Here is a 19,275-nt window from a genome sequence, read left to right as displayed (position 1 = left end):
CGTGGGAGGAGAAAAGAGAAGATGTTGTCATTTTTCCTGCTGCAATTCCCATGGGTTTTCCTGTCGGGAAAACCGCCATGGAGCATTCACACAGCCAGTTTTCCCGGCCAAAAGCTGTCATGGCAGTTTTCCCGATGGGAAAACTTGTCGTGTGTACGAGGCTTAAGACACCCATCACTGCACTCACTTTACAAGCAAACTGCAGTTGATCACCAACACTGAAGTATGAGTTCCTTTTATAAACCTAGTCATGAATTTAAAAATATAACTAAAGGCCAAACTTTTTTAGTTTTGGATAGAGTGGAGAGGGGTTCGAATATCTGTCAGGTATTTTTTGCTGTCTACATACCCAATACGGAGAGTCACCCTCTCTATTTTGTCCATGTTCCTGAGAATGAAAGTGAAAGAAAATCCAACCAAAACAGTACTAGAGGGGAAATCTTTCAATTCGCAACACTGATTTTGGTGACACTGGTGACAACCAGGGATCTCCTCACTTTGATGGTATGTCCACTCACTTCCTGTTTTGGCTATGGGACAGAATGTAAAGGAAAATCTCCCCAATGGGATACAGATGGCACGAAAACTTATATATATATAACCCTCCTTTATTTTATCCAAAATCAAAAGGATTTATCTTTAATTCTACTTTAACCACTTGGCACCCAGAGTACGTCATTTGATGTCCTGGGCTTTGTGGTGGTATATCTGAATAATGCCTGCAGCTACAGGCATCATTCAGATATTGCTTTTCAGCCAGCAATTCCCTTCACCATAAGAATGATCATAGTGGCTGTTCCGCCGCTTGATCATTCTTACGGGTGGTGAAAGGGGACATCCCGCCACCCTCCGGTGCTTCTCCCCACTCTCCGCTGCAAATCGGTGAGTCGGAGACAGGATCCGCCAGCCACGGATGGTGATCATAGAGATTTCCGGCAGACCAGATGGTCGCCGGAGTTTCTATGATCATCGGAGGCCGGGCACGATGTTATGATGTCACGCCCAGCCTCTGCATTTAAAAAAATTGCCACTTTGGTTGTAAAGCGGTGATCGTTTTTTATTACTTTAGGCTTCCCAGCCTAGTGGTGAGATGTGGGGTAATTTTGACCCCATATCTCACTGTAAAGAGGTCCTGTCATGTCATGTCATAATCCTATTACAAGGGATGTTTTTTTTAAAGTGCACCTGTTCCTGTGTGCTTGTGTGCGAACGCATACGTATGTCCTGCCCACATATGAAAAAGGTGTTCAAACCACACATGTGAGGTGTCGCCACGAACGTTAGAGCGAGAGCAATAATTCTAGCCCTAGACCTCCTCTGTAACTCAAAACATGTAATCAGTAAAAAAAAATTAAAGCGCCGCCTATGGGGATTTTTAAGTACCAAAGTTTGGCGCCATTCCACTAGCGTGTGCAATTTCGAAGCGTGACATGTTAGGTATCTATTTACTCGGCGTAACTTAATATTTCACATTAGGCAAAAAAATTGGGCTAACTTTACAGTTTTTTTTAAAGCAAATATCGTGCGAGATAAAAAGTTGCAATGACCGCTATTGTATTCTCTAGGGTCTCTGCTAAAAAAAAAACATATATAGTGTTTGGGGTTTCTATGTAATTTTCTAGCAACAAAATGATGATTTTTACATGTAGGAGCGAAGTGTCAGAATTGGCCTGGGCGTAAAGCAACTTTTCCAGTGGTAAATCTTCATAACCTTTCTGTTCCAAATTGCTTAAGATCATACTAAAGCTGGCCATACACTGTTAGGCCCTGTACACACGATCAGTCCAAACTGATGAAAACGGACTGAATGCTGAAGTCTGATGGTCCAACGCGGTGACGTAAAACACAACAACGTGCTAAAAAAAACGAAGTTCAATGCTTCCAAGCATGCGTCGACTTGATTCTGAGCATGCGCGGGTTTTGAACCGATGCTTTTGCGTACTAACCATCGGTTTTGACCGATCGGTCATCAGTCCATCAGTCCGATTTTAAAGCAAGTTTTAAAACTTTGGTCTGAAGGACAAAAGTCTGATGGGTCATACACACAGTAGGTTTGGACTGATGAAACTGAACTTCAGTCCGTTTTCATCAGTTTGGACTGATCGTGTGTAAAGGGCCTCAGTGGTGGGTGGGTGCAGCTGTCAGAATACACTATTAAGCGTCTGCAGTTGCTGATCAAGAAAAATTTCCCAACACGTCCCTTCAACACAAGTTTATTAAACAATAAACTTATTTCGGAAGGGACTACCACACACTAATTAAAATGTGCCCATTCTTTGCTGAACTGGCTATATTTTGATCAGTATATGACCAGCTTTAGTATGGGGTATTTACTAAAAAAAAATCCCAACTGTTGCCATAGTGACCTGTCAGGTTTCATCTCTTTTGCTCTGGGGAAGCAGAACAAGGAATTTCATTATTCACCATCGGCTATAGTTCCATGTTAACTGTTATTGATTTTTACAGATTTTCATACATGGCACTATTACTTCATTGATGCTTGTTTTTGTGCATTTCTGTGTGTTTACTCTATTGCAGCCAAAATTCATATTGTATTATTTTGTTTTAACATTGATGAAAAATATAATTAATTTACCAGCAGAAAAATGTGCATTGCCTTTGTCTGTATGTGGTAGGAATATGTGGGCATCAGACAGTATTGTCTAGCAATTTTAGATAAAGTAAATTTTAAAAGTACTAAAGTCACCACTTGCCTTCTATTTAACATTTGTACAATGATTCACTATAGGCTAAGAATTGCAATTTATGGTGTTTGACAGCTGTAGTTAATTTATATTTGATAGGCATAGTGGAGAAGTTTAAATTGCATGCACAGATAGTATCACATATGCAATTTTATAAGCAAATCTATGTATTCCAAAAAAAGAGGAGGCGACCATTTAATGAATAAATTCTGCTACCATTCCTAATAGTTTTGCACCTAATGAGTGCTGGATGGTTTTCATTAATCTCAATGAGGAGAGGCAGTGACAAGTGGTAATAGACCCATGGTGTTGTGTTAACTGTTTATCTGCTTTCCATCACCGAGTCCCCCCAATCCTGGTTTTGAAAAATGCTACGACTTAAAAACAACATCATGAAGCAGTAATGATGCCCAGAGCGACGTAACAGAATTTATCCAAATTGACATAAATAATTTAATTGGTGTACCAAAAGAACCAGGTGGGAACCTCAGAATAGTGCACTTGCTTATCCTATTTAGATATAAAAAACACTATACAATGCCAACTTGACAACAATGCCATAAAAACGGAAGACAAACCTCTGACTATGTAAACCTTAAAATGCACCCTTTATCCAAGCATTAGATAGCACCAGTCAGTATCCACAAATAATATGTATGCGTACAAAAATGGAAAAGAAAGGACAATAAGATTTTTGGCTGGACAAAGATTGCAAAAATGTTTTATCAACGGTACCAGGGATGGACTGGCCATCGGGACTACGGGAAATTCCCAGTGGGCCAAAGGCTCAGTGGGCCGGACAGAGGTCCGCGGTGATCTACCCGTCAATCGCCGACAGCTAGCACCTGACGGGTAGATCGAGATTTAGCGAGCATGCAGAGTAGCGCAGGAAGCGTGTGTAATATGTTCTCCCTCCTGTCACGGCACTCATGCTGCTCCCCGGCGGCCCCTCCTCTCTTTTCGTCCATCTCCATTTGCTTGTGACATGATCTGGGATGGACGAGAAGAGAGGAGGGGCCGCCGGGGAGCCGAGTGAGTTCTGTGACAGGAGAGAGAACATATTACACGCTTCCTGTGCTACTCTGCATACTGGATGGTAAACAATGTGCACCATAATGTGCCCTGTGCCCTAATGTGCTATGTGCCCTGATGTGCTACGTGCCCCATGTCCTGATGTGCCCTGTGTCCTGATGTGCCCTGTGCCCTGATGTGCCATGTGCCCTGATGTGCTATGTGCCCTTTGCCCTGATGTGCCCTGTGTCCTAATGTGCCCTATGCCCCGATGTGCTGTGCCTCAATGTGGAGTGCCTAAATGTGGTGTGCCTCAATGTGGTGTGCCCTGATGTGCTGTGATGGGCCCTGATGTGATGTGCCCTGTACGTGTTGTGCCCTGATGTGCCCCATGCCCTGATGTGCACTGTACCCTGATGTGTTGTGCCCTGGGCCGGTCTGGATGAAGTCCAGGGCCACATTTTTGTCCCAGTCCAGTACCAAAGGGAACAAAATGTCAGGCCTCATACACATGACCGAGGAACTCGACGGGCGAAACACATAGTTTTCCTCGTCGAGTTCCTTGTTAGGCTGTCGAGGAACTCGACAAGCTTGCTTTGCGTACACACAGTCAAGCCAAAATCTCCTCGTTCTCAAACGCGGTGACATACAACACATACAACGGCAGGGGAAGTTCGATTCCACTGGATAAACTCTTGGGTCTGCTTTTGCTAATTTCACGTGTTTGCGTGTTAAGTAAAAGTTTGGTAAGAGATGATTTGCACTTTTCGGTCTGTTAGAGCTTTAAAAATGTGTTATCTCCATTACAAATGCTACTTTTACTCCCGTCTCATACTTTAATCTGAGCAAGCGCGGGTTTCTTAGCATACAGACGTCCGAGTTTCTCGTTGAAAACCAGCCCGTCGAGGATTTCGACAAGCCAAATCAGACTCCCGTCGAGGAAATAGAGAACTTGCTCTCTTTTTGGCTCGACGAGGTTCTCGACAGTTTCCTTTACGAAAATGTACACACGACCGGTTTCCTCGGCAAAAAAATATCTCCCAGCAAGTTTCTTGCTGGTTTTTGCCGAGAAACTCAGTCGTGTGTACGAGGCCTCACTTATTCTTGCCACAAATTCAAGCAAATCCAAACACAAGATCTTTAAATGTAATTTATGCATAATATAACAACAAAAAAATGTACTTGAATTTAGGCAAAAAAAGCGTTTTCCATTTCAAACACCAAATTTAAAACATACCTCATGGGTGGTCATGTTTGTTACCAGAATGAGATCTTTTTGCAGCATTAAAAACATTGCCCTCTTTATTTATTTGGCAAAATACCTTGTGATCCTGCCAGTATTGGTATTGTTACCAAATTTTCTCCTGAGGGCAAAAATTCTGAAAAAAGGTTTAAAAAATGACTGCAATGTTCTCACTTTCCTCTCTACTGCATCCTCCAGGCTACAACTATTTGTGGACACACCAGCTGTCACTCAACGATACCCCCTTTCATCATTGAGGAAGTGCCTACAGTAAATCGGAAGTGCCTACAGTAAATCGGAAGTGCCTACAGTAAATCGGAAGTGCTGCAAGGGAAGGTGGGATTTAAAATCCTGGCTTCAATGCTTGGCACAGGAAGAGGCATTCTAATGAAAAGTTTTGGTCGGAAATTCCAACCGTATGTAGGCTACATCGGACATTTTCTGCCGGAATTTCGGAGACTACGATCGTCTGTATGCAATGCTGACGCACAAAAAAACATGCATGCTCGGAATCAATTTGACGCATTCTCGGAATCATTGAACTTAAATTTTCTCAGCTCGTTGTAATGTTGTACGTCACCGCATTCTTGACGGTCGGAATTTCAGAGAACACTTGTGTGACCGTGTGTATGCAACATAAGTTTGAGCCAAAATTCAGTCAGAAAAAAATCCACGGTTTTCTTGTCGGAATTTCTGATTGTGTGTATGCGGCATAAGATGGCTATATCTAATTCCAAGTATTGATTTAGTAAGGAGAAAAGGGAAAAAACAACCACTAGAACATGCATCTTAGGCCTCGTACACACCACCGGATCTATCCGCTGGAATTGATCCGTGGATCAGTTCCAGCGGATAAATCCGGTCGTCTGTACGGCCTAGCGGATATTTATCCGCGGACATTTCTCGGCCCGATCGATTTCAAGCGGATATAAATTTCTTAGCATGCTAAGAAATTTATCCGCTTGAATCGGGTCCAGCGGATTGATCCGGTGGTCTGTACAGACTCACCGGATCAATCCATCCGCTCCCCTCCCTCGCATGCGTCGTAATGATTCGATGCATGCGTGGAAGTACTTACCTTCCAGCGTCGCGCACGTCGCCGCGTCATCATCGCGGCGACGGCGCGACACGTCACCGCGGATGAATTTCCGCGCGGATTTTGATCCGATGGTGAGTACAAGCCATCGGATCCAAATCCGGAGGAGGAATCTCCGCTGGAAACAGTCCGGCGGACCGTTTCCAGCGGAGATCCCCTCGTGTGTACGGGGCCTTAGAAGATATTTTTGAAAGGGTGAAATTAGCAGTACACGGGTGTAGTACTATTCAGTACATTACACTTTCATCACTTTCTGTTCTAGCCTTGTTAGAACCATAATTATTTGGAAATAATTGGTTAATTACAGTACATTCAGTAAGTCAGTAAGGGATAACCAGCAAAAATAAATATGCTATTTTGCTTTGCAACACAAATATACATGCACATATTTCTTAAATAAATGTAAAAAACAGAGATGATGTTACAGTCATTACAATCTTTCAACACCTACATATATACGGACAATTTAAAATAGAAAGTTTTCACTTGCAGTGAAAAAGAAGAACATTTTTTTTTGCGATCACTGGTGTTCAGCAGTGGGTGGTTTCTCCCCCCCCCCCCTAACTGAGCACTTTCAAACTTTCCATCAATTAAAATTGATATTTCCTATTTCAAAATATGTCATCATTTATGGTATATTTATTTCTGAATGTCAGAAATATAAAGGCAGACTCCTATGGGTGGTTCCATCGTCATACACTTAATTATGGGATACAAAAAAAAAGACCACACCACAGGGTATATATAATAAATATATAATATTTGTGATGTATAATTCTTAGACAGTGGTCATATGTAACATAAAAGACCTGACATTGCTTTGGGCAGCTGTCAGTCTGGCTGTTCTCTACAGATACTGTGTCCAAAAACAAGTGCCATGGGAATGTCCCTGCTGTGTTCAGCATAACGAGAAAGGCTCTTGATGTTCATCTTTGATCAGACCTCACTTTCTCAGGCATTGCCCAAAGGGATCGCTTCAGAGGCATTTCCCAGCTCAACACATGTTCAGCAATCACAGAGCAACAGGGACATTTTGCCAACTCATCAGCAAATAGGAGAAATGCTGTCAGACATAAATCCTTTAGGTGAATTGTACAAATAGTTTATTGATATTTATGACACAACAGATTAATTTTCACTTATTGTAAGTTGCCTAATGACCTACTAGCCCTTGTGGAACCTTTATGCTGCTCTGCTGTCTTTTAAAAACATTTTGCTAAAAAAATATATTGGCAGATTGATATTATGCCATAAACTGGTATATGATCAAAGGGCCATATACAGCAACTGCAGATTGCCCATAACTTCTGTTTTCCTTCACCTACGTGATCGACTTCCAAAACAGCTTTCACTCCCCTGGCTTGAGCATACTGCTGTTTGGTGTGAACTTTGTATGTGCACTGCTTAATAGTTAAATAGGCCCCTGCAGTTTAGACATGCTTCAGTATGCTTGAGGTGTCACCAGGTGGTACATTTAGGCTTTTTTTTCAGTAGGACAGCATAGTTTCCTGTTGCTCCTTGTATACATTTCTCTATCCCATACCATGCATTGTGATTGCTGATCTAACTAGCCCTGACTATACAGTATATCTGGGTTTTGAGTCTATTTACTCACCTTCTACCCTGACAAATTTGCCTATTTGTGGATTTGCTCTCATTAAAAGTACTGTATCTGTACAGCGTTTGTTCGTGTGGCAATACTCAATAAGCCCAATCTAAAGCTCTCTTTTTGGAAACCCATTTTTTTTATGATTGCCAAGAAAAGACCCTTCACTTATTTTATGTAGATTATAGGTAACAAAGAAAGTCCAAATCAAGCACTCCAAAAAATAGAAATATTTTATCTGCCCATCTTAAAAATACAAAGTTTGTAAAAACAAAACTCTCACTTACAGCAATAAAATAATCTAGTATTAGTTATAAAGGGTTTTACCCTCAATTGGTAACTTTGAAATCTAGTATTAGCTATAAAATGTTTTACCCTCAGTAATGTTTATTATTTTACTTCCATTTTATCTAAAGTGTTGCAGTACTTCCTTTAAAAGAGGGCATAATCCATTGAAAGCTCTAGTTACACTGTGGTGGGCACCATTGAGGCTATCAAATGACATGCGCAACTAATGAAGCAAAATAATGCTTGCAGTATTGTTATGCTGTGTATCAGGAGATCCATTAGTGTTTTTTGTTTAGAACACTCAGAGAGGGGTGAGAATCCTACCACTCAATAAAAATAAATGCAAAGGCAGCAATGTTACCCTATTAGGAAAGCAAGAAAATCTATTAGAATGGTTGTAAACCTCAGTCATGAAATCTGAGCAAAACACATACAGTATATCTGTAGTGTTTACTTATCTCTCGCCAAAGCTCTATGTGTCATTTCTCCCTGATGCTTCTTTCCTCTGTTATCAGCATGAGTCACTTCTGAGAAGTTTTCCCAACACATGAGATAAAATGTGTCTCGGGGAGGGAGATAAGCACAGAGCTTGTCTATTCACAACACAGTTCTTCTACTGCAGGGGTAATAAAGAGGTGGAGATCTACCTGAACAACACGGGAGAAGTCAAAGATCACTGGGCACAGTGTCGCCTCCTCACACCTGATTTCAAACCTCTAATTGCAGTTCAACCGTGTCGCAAACATGTGCATTACACAGCAATCTTGCGTTTAAATCAGGTGGTGAGAAGGCAGCATATCGCCTCCTCATCACCCATCAACACACACTTGGATTGCTTTTCAGAGGAGCAGTATTTGAATGAGCCCTTAGTTGCATTCAACAGCGGCACCTTAGGGCTCGTTTACACGTAAAGATGGGTGTGATAAAACAGCAGGATATAATAGAAGTCTATGGCTAAGCACAGCAAACCCGCAGAAAAGCTGCAGGTACACTGCACTGCCCCCCACGGGTGGGTAAAGCGCAGGACATCAGTAGGAAAGCAGCCCTATAATATAATGCCCAGTGTATTGCTTCACACTGACCTGAAGATCTCTTATTTCCTGTTGCTGTAGACCACTAGCAGGGATAAGAGATGGCGTGCAATTAGTATCACTCCATGTGGGACAGGAGCCAGCACTACAGAGCAGCTCCCTTCTACAGCTCAAACTTTACAAGTAGTCCCTCTGCATTGCACTCTGTTTGATGCTTTGGAATGGAGGGTCAGCCAGCCCTGACCGAGATCTACTAGTCACCTGTCCGCGATCTACTCGTAGATTGCAATATTCAGTTTGCTAACGCCCGTTCTACTCTGTGGAGGTGGGTGTCTGCCTTTCCTCCAATCAGCACTCACACACTGTAAATGCAACCTCTCCGCCACCTCCTCTCTGCTCCTGACAGATGAAACAGATTAACATTTTTCTGCCCTTTTGAAGGGGTGAAGGAAAAACCTATAAAGGATGACTTGTTTCATCTCTGTGTATCATCTGAGACTATATGTGAGGGTTTACACCCAATTTAAAGCGGGAGTTCACCCATTTATTAAATTATTTTTTCTCCCCTTAGATTCCTGCTCGTTCGGTCTAGGGGAATCGGCTATTTGTATTAAAATATGAGCAGTACTTACCCGTTTTCGAGCTGCATCTTCTTCCGTCGCTTCCGGGTATGGGTCTTCGGGAGCGGGCGTTCCTTCTTGATTGACAGTCTTCCGAGAGGCTTCCGACGGTCGCATCCATCGCGTCACTCGTAGCCGAAAGAAGCCGAACGTCGGTGCGGCTCTATACTGCGCCTGCGCACCGACGTTCGGCTTCTTTCGGAAAATCGTGACGCGATGGATGCGACCGTCGGAAGCCTCTCGGAAGACTGTCAATCAAGAAGGAACGCCCATTCCCGCAGCCCATACCCGGAAGCGACGGAGAGGATGCATCTCGTAAACGGGTAAGTACTGCACATATTTTAAAACAAATAGCCGATTCCCCTAGAGAAAACGAGCAGGAATCTAAGGGGAAAAAGTGCCCTCTAAGGGTGAACCCCCGCTTTAAAGCATTTACTGAGACTCAATCACAAACAAAATTAAGAGTTAAAAAAAGGTGTAGCATTAGGGAAAGCACGGGCCTATTTTTTATGCCAAGGGTTTAGATACAATTTAATGGAATAGTGTATGACCTTTGAATATAAGGAGAGTACAAGCATTGTGAGTATGTTTTGACAGTATGTGTACAATTACTATTTGTACAGTAAAGTATGTCTACTTACTATGAAAGTAAAACTTGCAATAAAAAATGTATCTACTCTATCCTTTAAAAATATTCAATTGTTAGCCAATGTTATTAGTTTAATGGTTTAATAATCTAATATCCCTCCCAACTAGTCCTCAGCCGACTTCTTCAAATGTAATTCCTCAGCTCCTAGAAACAACTGCTAATTACTTTCAGCATACCACAACAACTTATAGGCTTTGGGTTTGATCACAAAACTAACAATCAATTTTAGTTTCCCTTCTCTTACTGGTCAGCTAACGAAGATAATAGGCGTAATCTCTTGGGTCTTCGTTATGATAAGAACTTCCAGTTAGTTTACCTTCCCGTTGGAAGGTAGTTAGTTCATTTACAGCGCCCTTGGTTATTTGACTACGATTGTGTCCGCTAATCTGTTGTTCGCTTATCATTAGAGTGTATGGTGACAAGGCCCAGGATGGGACAGCCCCGTCATAAGTATTTACAGCTGTGAATTGAATTGACATGTCTTAGTTTTATGCACCTTGCATCATTTCCTGTATACTATACTGTTTCTAATGTATACGCTGATGATATTTTGTACTATTCTTTTTGTACATTTGACCATGTGACACAACAGAACCTTTTTCTGATTAAAAATAAATAAATAATCTGATGTAGCTGCCAGGAAAATATTTTAATTTTTTAATTTTGTTATTAGCTGAACTCCAGCCAAACAGCTAACAACTCAGATTAAATACATATATGGGAGCTGCTTTTTTCCCTGCCAAAGTATTTGTATTTCTGTCCACCTAGGCTGGCTCACAGCACAGATCTGGCTGGTAAGACAGGAAACCTAATTGTCCTCTGTCGCGGTTATCTAACACTAATAGGTCCCTCCCCTAGCCTGTGACTGAAGGTGAAGCATCAGACGTATTAGCTCATCTCTGTTCTCCTTTCCTATCAGCATGTTCCTTGATTGTACATGAGCACTGCAGTACAACTAACTGGCTCTTTGTGCTCTTTCTGCCTCTGTCAGTCTGAGCTCTACTGTACAGAGACTGTATGAGGCTAACACCAAGCCATATAAAAGTACTAATGCCCTGTACACACGATCGGTCAATCAGTTATCCGATGAAGCTGACTGATGGTCAGTCGTGGCTACACACCATCGGTTAAAAAACTGATCGTGTCAGAACGCGGTGACGTAAAACACAACGACGTGCTGAAAAAAATGAAGTTCAATGCTTCCAAGCATGTATCGACTTGATTCTGAGCATGCATGGATTTTTAACCGATGGACGTACCCACAGACGATTGTTTTTTATCTATCTGTTAGGTATCCATCAGATAATTTTAAAGCGAGTTCCATTTTTTTTAACCGATGGATAAATAACCGATGGGGCCCACACACGATCGGTTTGGCCTGATGAAAACGGTCCATCAGACCGTTTTGATCAGACAGACCGATCGTGTGTACGTGGCATTACACTGCTTGCATTTAATTAAATATTTATTTTTTACAGAACTGAGTGATGCGCTTCTTTTATATCTACCCAGAGTTCAGCACTAAATTTTAAAAAAATTTACAAGAATTTAGCAAACTTTAAAAAAAAAAAAGTATTCGGTTTTTATATATGAAATTTGATTCCTTGTATTTTTAATACAATTTAATAGATATGCGATTGTGTGCATTGTAGCTTATTTAATGCTACACTATAAAAACTAAAATAATTCTGCCATTGTTCTTACATTTACCACTGTGACACATCTTTTTATCTATTTAGATACATCCCATCCGCATCCACCCCTGATGAGCGAGCAATGATCTCGCGAAACGTGCGTCGGGTTTTTTGATCCGTGCATTTGTATACACTGCATTGTATAATGTTTGTATCAATTTTAATTATTCTCTTTATTATGTGCAAATCCGTTGGCTGAGCTATTATGCTATATTATTCAAGTATGTACATCAGTTTTAATAAACATTTATACTGTTACTACCTTTGTTACTCAGTGGCAAACTGTGACCACCTCAAGTCCCAAGGGCGACTCTTTCTCTGTAATGCTACACTATTAATCTGTGGCACATTTGGTTATAAGTACCTAATTTAAGACAGCATTAAAGTGATTGTAAACAATTACATATACCCATTGATGTAATGCACATCAGGTGATACACAGTGATTAAACAAATCCCCCTACATAAGTTGTACCTGTTTGTCTACAAACATCTACTGTCCACAGTCTTCCAAAACACACCTTTTACACAGCATCTATCAGCAGCAGAAAGTGGGTGGCAGGGATCTGTTGTCATGCACACTGCAGAGCTAGAACAAAGAAATCCTTGAAATCTGATAGCTGATTGAAGGGAAGAGAGAGACCCCCCCCCCCTTTCTGACTGGCTCATAGAAAAAAACATAGAGTTGAGTGCTGTGTGTTGAAGGGGTGGATCGTCTCCTTAGAGACTGAGGTGTTGGCTCAGAGTTCTATCAGTGTCTAATGCAAAGAGCAGAAAGGATAGATCAGAAAAGAACCACACGTGGTGCGTTGAATTCAGGCTAGTACACACTATAAAGGGATGTGCTTTGTCCACTTTTCAGGTCTGAACTACTTTAATGTTATAATAAGGATGGGCAAATGAAAGTGGATTTGCACTAGCTTTGAGTGTTCGTGGCTTGATTATTGGATAATGCAGGATAAAGGAAATTGATGTTGTATACAGCCTTAAAATGTTTCCATGCTACCACTAAATTGGCGAAAAATAAAACTTGTAAGAACATGATAATTACTGTATAACATTACTACATAGATTTACAAATGTAACCCAAACTTAAACATTTTATATTGGAGATGCTCCTCTATCTCATGAATATTTGTCTAATCTATTTACTGTATACATTGGAACATTAATGTTGTTATTACTATTATTATTGTAGTAATACAAATGCTGGTTTTTAAATCCACCTATCACCAAAATGATTTCTTGAAATGCTGGAAACAAATTAACAAATGCATTGTTAGAATGTAACCTGGAACCAATTGATGAATTTTAAAACAAGAGGTATACTGGTCTGGTGTGAATAGCGAATTTATAAAAATACATAATATATCTTAACTAATTACTTATAGTACATAACTGAAGAATGATATTCTGTTATTTTCGGAAACTTAACTGACCTTCTACATGTTAATTTTTGAAAGATTTAATTTTACCAAAGAAGTTGGGACCTTCACACAATAAAATGTGTAAATATTTACAATTATCCAATCAAATATAAGTGAAATGTGAACAGGAATTTGGATAATTGAGCCAAATATTTACACAATTTACTGAAGCTGATTTTGAGAATGTGCACACAATTAACGATTCATTTGAATTATCTAATTATGTGAAATGAAAATCACTGTTTACTTATCTCATCTGAATATGACTGGATAATTGAAGAGAATCACACATTTTATTGTGTGAACATTCTCAATAGTAAATCAGCCTTCTTTGCATGAGGATTCTCAACTCTTTCAGTAATCTATCATAAGAATTTTTATTTTACAGTTCTGTCCCCTATGGTACAAAGTACATATGTTGTCTCACATTTCTAAGTGCTTCCTAACCCGTTATGAGGTCCGACCTGCCCCCTCCTTTCCTGCCACTGCTGATCTGACAAAAGCTATGAGGAAAGACAGCTGATTCATAGCTGAAGCGTGTCTATGCTGTGACCACTTTCCCAAGGCAAGCAACAGCAAGAAGAATGCAGAGGGTGGTGGGATGTGCAAGTCTTTGCATTGCTCTTTCCATTATTTATTTTGGGGAAGTGTTTACAGCCAGGACACGCTGCATCTATGATACAACTGTTTCCTTCATAGCTGTTTTCTGATCGGCCATCGGTACAAGTAATGCCTTGTACACATGATCGGAATTTCCGATGGAAAAAGTCTGACGAAATTTTTTCATCGGATATTCCCACCGTGTGTGTGTCCCATCTGAGTTTTTCCATCGGAAATTCCGTCGGACTTAGAAAGAGAACATGTTCTCTTTTTTTCCGATGAAAACTATTTCTATCGGAAATTCCATTCTTCTGTATGGAACTCCGACGGAGAAAAAAACATGCATGCTCAGAATCAATTCGACGCATGCTCAGAAGCATTGAACCTAATTTTCGGCTCATCGTAGTGTTGTACGTCACCGCGTTTTGGACGGTCGGAATTTGGTGTGACAGTGTGTATGCAAGACAGCTTGAACGGAATTGCGTCAGAAAAATCTGTCTGAGTTTATCCCGACGGAAATTCCGATCGTGTGTATAAAGGGTCGGAGCTCATACAGTAACTAGGGTTAGAAAGCGCTTAGAAGAAAGGACTACGTATTACATGTACTTTGTCCCATAGGGGACAGTACTGTAAAAAAAAAATTATGAATGATAGATGCTCTTTAGTTTATTAGCTATAATGAATATGGAAGTATTAAATATGTATGTATATGCAACAATTCAAAGACCTGTTTATCAATGTAAGAATATAACAAAACACAATTTAACACCTTCTGGTTTTATTACTCTGAATCCGTTTCTGTCCCATGTTGTAGCCATATGTTTTTCTTCTTGTTAGAATGTAATATTCCTTTAACCTCCCTGGCGGTATGATTCTGTCTGGAATTACGTACCAAAAGCGGTACAATTATTTTGCAAGGAAATTTGGCGTTTTATACTGTAGGCCTGCAATTCTTAGGAATAACTCATTTAAATCTGACCAAACAAGAGTCTAGTAGGCATCCCGGGTATGATTTTTTTTTAAAACAAAATTATAAATTATAATATAATAAATAATTATAAATAATTATAACAAATATTAATATAATTATAATAAAAATTATTCAATAATGTAATCAACTCAAAATCACTGAAATTTGCTCAGTTGCAGAATTGTTGCTGTCATTACTTTTATTTTTTTATGACAAATTTCCCCACAAATCGCTATCGCACAATTCTGCAAGTGATTATAATTTATTATCGCTGTTTTCTAGCTGCTCTAAAACCATTTTTGACATAAAGGGACACTTTTGGTTGCTATGGACAATCTACAGTTTGCAGTCAGAAAGAACAGTTTTTATTATATAAAAGAACATGTAGGGCACTGGGCAGACCACTAGGGACAAGGGGTGTGTGTATTTTTTGCATACAGTACTGTAATCTATAAGATTACAGTATACTGTATGTAATGTGTTTGTTTACTTTTTTTAATTTGGCGCCGTTCTCCGCCCCCGGGCCTCGTAACGTCGCAGGGAACGTCGCACGCTCTGCACATCTACCCCGAGCGTGACTTGGGGATACCGATCTTAGCATAGAAAAACAACCCCGAGTCACGCTCGGGGATACCGCTAAGGGGGTTAAAAGAGAGGTATTAGAAAAAAATTCACAATCATACTTACCTAGGCGGCTCTAATGCCTTGTACACACGATCATTTTTTCGGCATGAAAAAATCGTGTGTGGGCTTCACATCATTTTTCGGCTTCTGAAAAACTACCAAATTTGTTTTCGTGTTGTACGTCACCACGCTTTGCTAGAGCATTTTTAAAAAACGATGGTGTGTGGGCAATGTCGTTTTAATGATGAAGTTGGAAAAACGTCGTTTTTTTCTACATGCCGAAAAACGTCGGTTTTTTTCATGACGAAAAATGATCGTGTGTACACGGCATAAGACTGAGAGAGAACAATCAAACACTGCCAATCACTCAGTTCTCAGGGCTCCCTGAGCAGAGAGCTGGTGACTATCAGTCACCACTCTCTGCTCTGCTCCCCCCTCGCTCACTGGAACGCGGGGCTGGAGAGGGGGCAGAAGTGGCCAGCTCAGGCTCTCAGTGGCAAAACCTGGTGTCGGTCCAGACATGTGGTTGGATCCTGACTTCATTGTGGCTCTGTGACATCAGCTGACAGCAGGCTTAAGCCTACTGTCTGCTAAAAGTAGGTCACAGGAGTGTAAAACGAACTGCACTCCTGTGATCCACAGGAGAAGTACAACCAAACAAGCCTTGACTGTATTTCTACTTTAACATAGAATTTTTTTTCACAAAACATTACCACAGATTCATCTCAATGAATGAAAATCAAGCATCAAATATTTGAGGGAAGTCTTCATTTTTTTTGTTGTGATGCTTCCAGTGCCTGTAACTTTTACTTTGCTGTCCTACAGATAACAAAGAAGAATTTTCAGTGTTGTCACCACTGAAAAGCTTTCTTCTTAATGCCAATTAGCACTGGCCATGCTTTTTCCTCCACAGGTATTATGAATAATAGCATAGCACTCCCCACATCTCCTGGGAGCACACCAGGGGAAGTGACTCAGGGAACCCTCTTGCATTCTTCCTCCTGATTTTGATGACATTAAGAGTGCTATAGCCCTCACTGGAGCTTTAATAATATATATATATATATATATATATATATATATATATATATATATATATATATATATATATATATTATATTTTTAATAAAAACAATACAGGCATCAAAAGTGGTAGGAAATGGAAAACGGAAAACAAAAAGTAAAAAAAAATGCCTATGGATGGACTTTTTGCAAAATACAAAATGAGAAGGATTACCTGGTGATAATTGCTAGGTGTGGAGGGCTCATGCAGGCTCCCATGAAGAGTACCACATTCTCATGTCGTGTCTGTCGGTAAGCCATCACTTCCCGCTTAAATGCTTTTAGCTGGTCCTCATTATCCCGCTCAATGTCAATAAGTCTAATTGCTACCTCTCCATGCCAGCGACCATGGTACACTAACCCAAAGCGTCCTTTGCCAATCATCTCTCCAATTTCCAGCTGTTCAAATGGGATGTCCCATTCTTGTAGGAATATGCTGGTTTGACTGGCTTTACGGGGGAAGTTCCTGGCTGATAGCAGCAAGTGGTTCATCTCCTCAAAGTCATCTTCAGACTCTTCTGCTTTCTCATTGCTTTCTTCATTCTAAATTGGTCATAGTAAGGATAAAACACTTAACACATTTGTAATTTATGGCAATAATTTCACTTTGGTTGAGAGAGGGATTATCATTTTTATAAAATGTAGTACTCTTTAGCAGTTATCAAGCAGCACAGAAATCACAACTCTGCCAATATCTTACAATTCAATAACTGATACAGTTATGGGTACTGTATCAGTTATTGAATAGGAAGGTGTATTAGATTTTTGTTGGCAATTTCTTGCAAACAAAATTGATATTCAAAAACTTTCAGGGCTTGATTGCTCAAGTATTATAAAGTGGCATGTTTCCTTTCATATGGCAAGATAAATATCTTTTTAAATAACTATTGGCAGCAATATACTGGCCATTGTTTCCCGTTGTCACTTCTTCTAACCTCCCCACCACAATAACAGATACAGTGAATGATTATTAGATAAACTTGGGGGAATTCAATAGAGGCATAACAACACTTTTCTGGCCTTAGGGCCCTTTACACTGGCCTGCTCCAGATTAAAAAAATCCCTGCTGTCTGTTTCAGTAGGTTTATTAATGTGTTTAGTCCATTAGGGTTTAGGAGCTCATATTAACTTATAAAATTATAGTCATGTACAACAGGTCAATACTGTCATCTACAACAAGTCTAGAAATGTATTTTCACCTGACAGGGATACATATAATAGCTAGTTCATTTTGATAGTAATACCTAAAGGACTTTTAATTATGCAAATGCGCTACTGTAAGTAATTATGTTCCCATATTTACTAAATAGTGAGTTTTGCTACAAATTGTCAGAGATTAGGAAAATAATGGAACATTTTGTTGTTCTCCACTTAATTAAATAGCTTGATTATCTTACCTCAGATGTTGGTTCCACTTCAATTTGAAGTAATGGATTTCCTTCATTACTGGAATAAATAATAAAAAATTCAGTTATAATTACTGATATTTGTATGATCTCATAAAATTTGGGAAATTCAAATAAGGGAAACTTAGATAGCCTACTGTCACATAGTAGAAGCTGAAGCATAAACAGCTCTTGTTCAGTAAATGGGAAATCGTGCATTTAAAGTGAAACTTCAGGCTAACAGACACAGGAGTAGCTCATACATTATGTCAGGGCCTATAGCTATTCCAAAATCCATCTGCTCTGCTCCGGCTCTTAAGGAATAGCTAAGAAAATGCATTTTTTTTTCATCTTCTAGGAGATAAACTCACAAAGCCTTTCGCCATGTCTTAAAACTGCACATGGTGTTACAGAAGAATATGATGTAGTCCTTTATCACTCATTCCGAGAAAGAGTTAAAAGTAAATAAATCAACACCCGAAAAAGGTACTTTAAGTCCAATACAATGAAAAATTATTGCAAGCAGACTGGGTGGTTAAATAGGGAGGTCACACAGCAACCTGTACCATACCAAGCCACATGTCTTTCAACAGATGGGAGGAGGGGGCACCTTGCAGAGAGGGTGTCAAAGCCTCCCCCCCTCTGTTGCAGGGCACCTTGTTCTAAAGTTGGAGGACAAAGACCTCTTCCCCACACATGCTTTAAAGGAATATGGGGATTTATGGGGGTTGGTGGGGATTGTAGGAATCTGGAAGCCCCAATTATAAATAGGATTATGTATGTATACAAATTCTCATCGTACATGTTCCTGGAAAAGGTATGGAGTAAATGGGTGGTGCAGCAGCAAATGCCACCTGGAAACAAATACTATAAACCAAAGTATTTGTCACCAGCACACCAATAATCATTGAAATAATGTCCAAGAATTTATACAGTAATTACATCACTGTGGTAAAGTACAATGTTTCAGGGCCACAAAGAACCCCTTTGTCAGGCAACGTGATAAGAGCATGATACAGTGTGAAGAACATTTAAAGTGACATTTAAAGTGGTAACCCCCAGTACGGCAGGCCACCCCTAACCTCTTACATGATATGACATCATGAAACCCGCCAAAACCATCTAATAATGTCCCTGTTATACAATTTATCCCATATGTATATGGTATGTCAATAGAAATGTCTTGGGTCCAGTATACTAAGCAGATGGTGCATAGCCAAATGAATATCCTAGTTTAGAGTTCTGGGTCATGACCACGCAATCCC

The 19,275-nt window shown here is 40.1% G+C and overlaps 1 protein-coding gene across 2 annotated transcripts in view; it reads right to left on the bottom strand.

Annotated features, from left to right (window-relative positions):
• The window catches only part of KSR2 (kinase suppressor of ras 2), a 607,737-nt gene that overhangs the window by 140,468 nt on the left and 447,994 nt on the right, over positions 1-19,275 (bottom strand). For both annotated transcript variants that reach the window (XM_040345855.1, XM_040345864.1), the window contains exons 13-14: positions 18,023-18,071; positions 16,801-17,168 (exon numbers count right to left, since the gene is read on the bottom strand). In XM_040345855.1, coding sequence (XP_040201789.1) covers positions 16,801-17,168; positions 18,023-18,071 — 417 coding nt within the window. The remainder of the gene's footprint in view (positions 1-16,800; positions 17,169-18,022; positions 18,072-19,275) is intronic.

This window comes from Rana temporaria, chromosome 1 (genome assembly GCF_905171775.1).
Source record: "Rana temporaria chromosome 1, aRanTem1.1, whole genome shotgun sequence".
Classification (NCBI taxonomy): Eukaryota; Metazoa; Chordata; class Amphibia; order Anura; family Ranidae; genus Rana; species Rana temporaria.
This window is presented reverse-complemented; position numbering and strand designations above follow the sequence as displayed.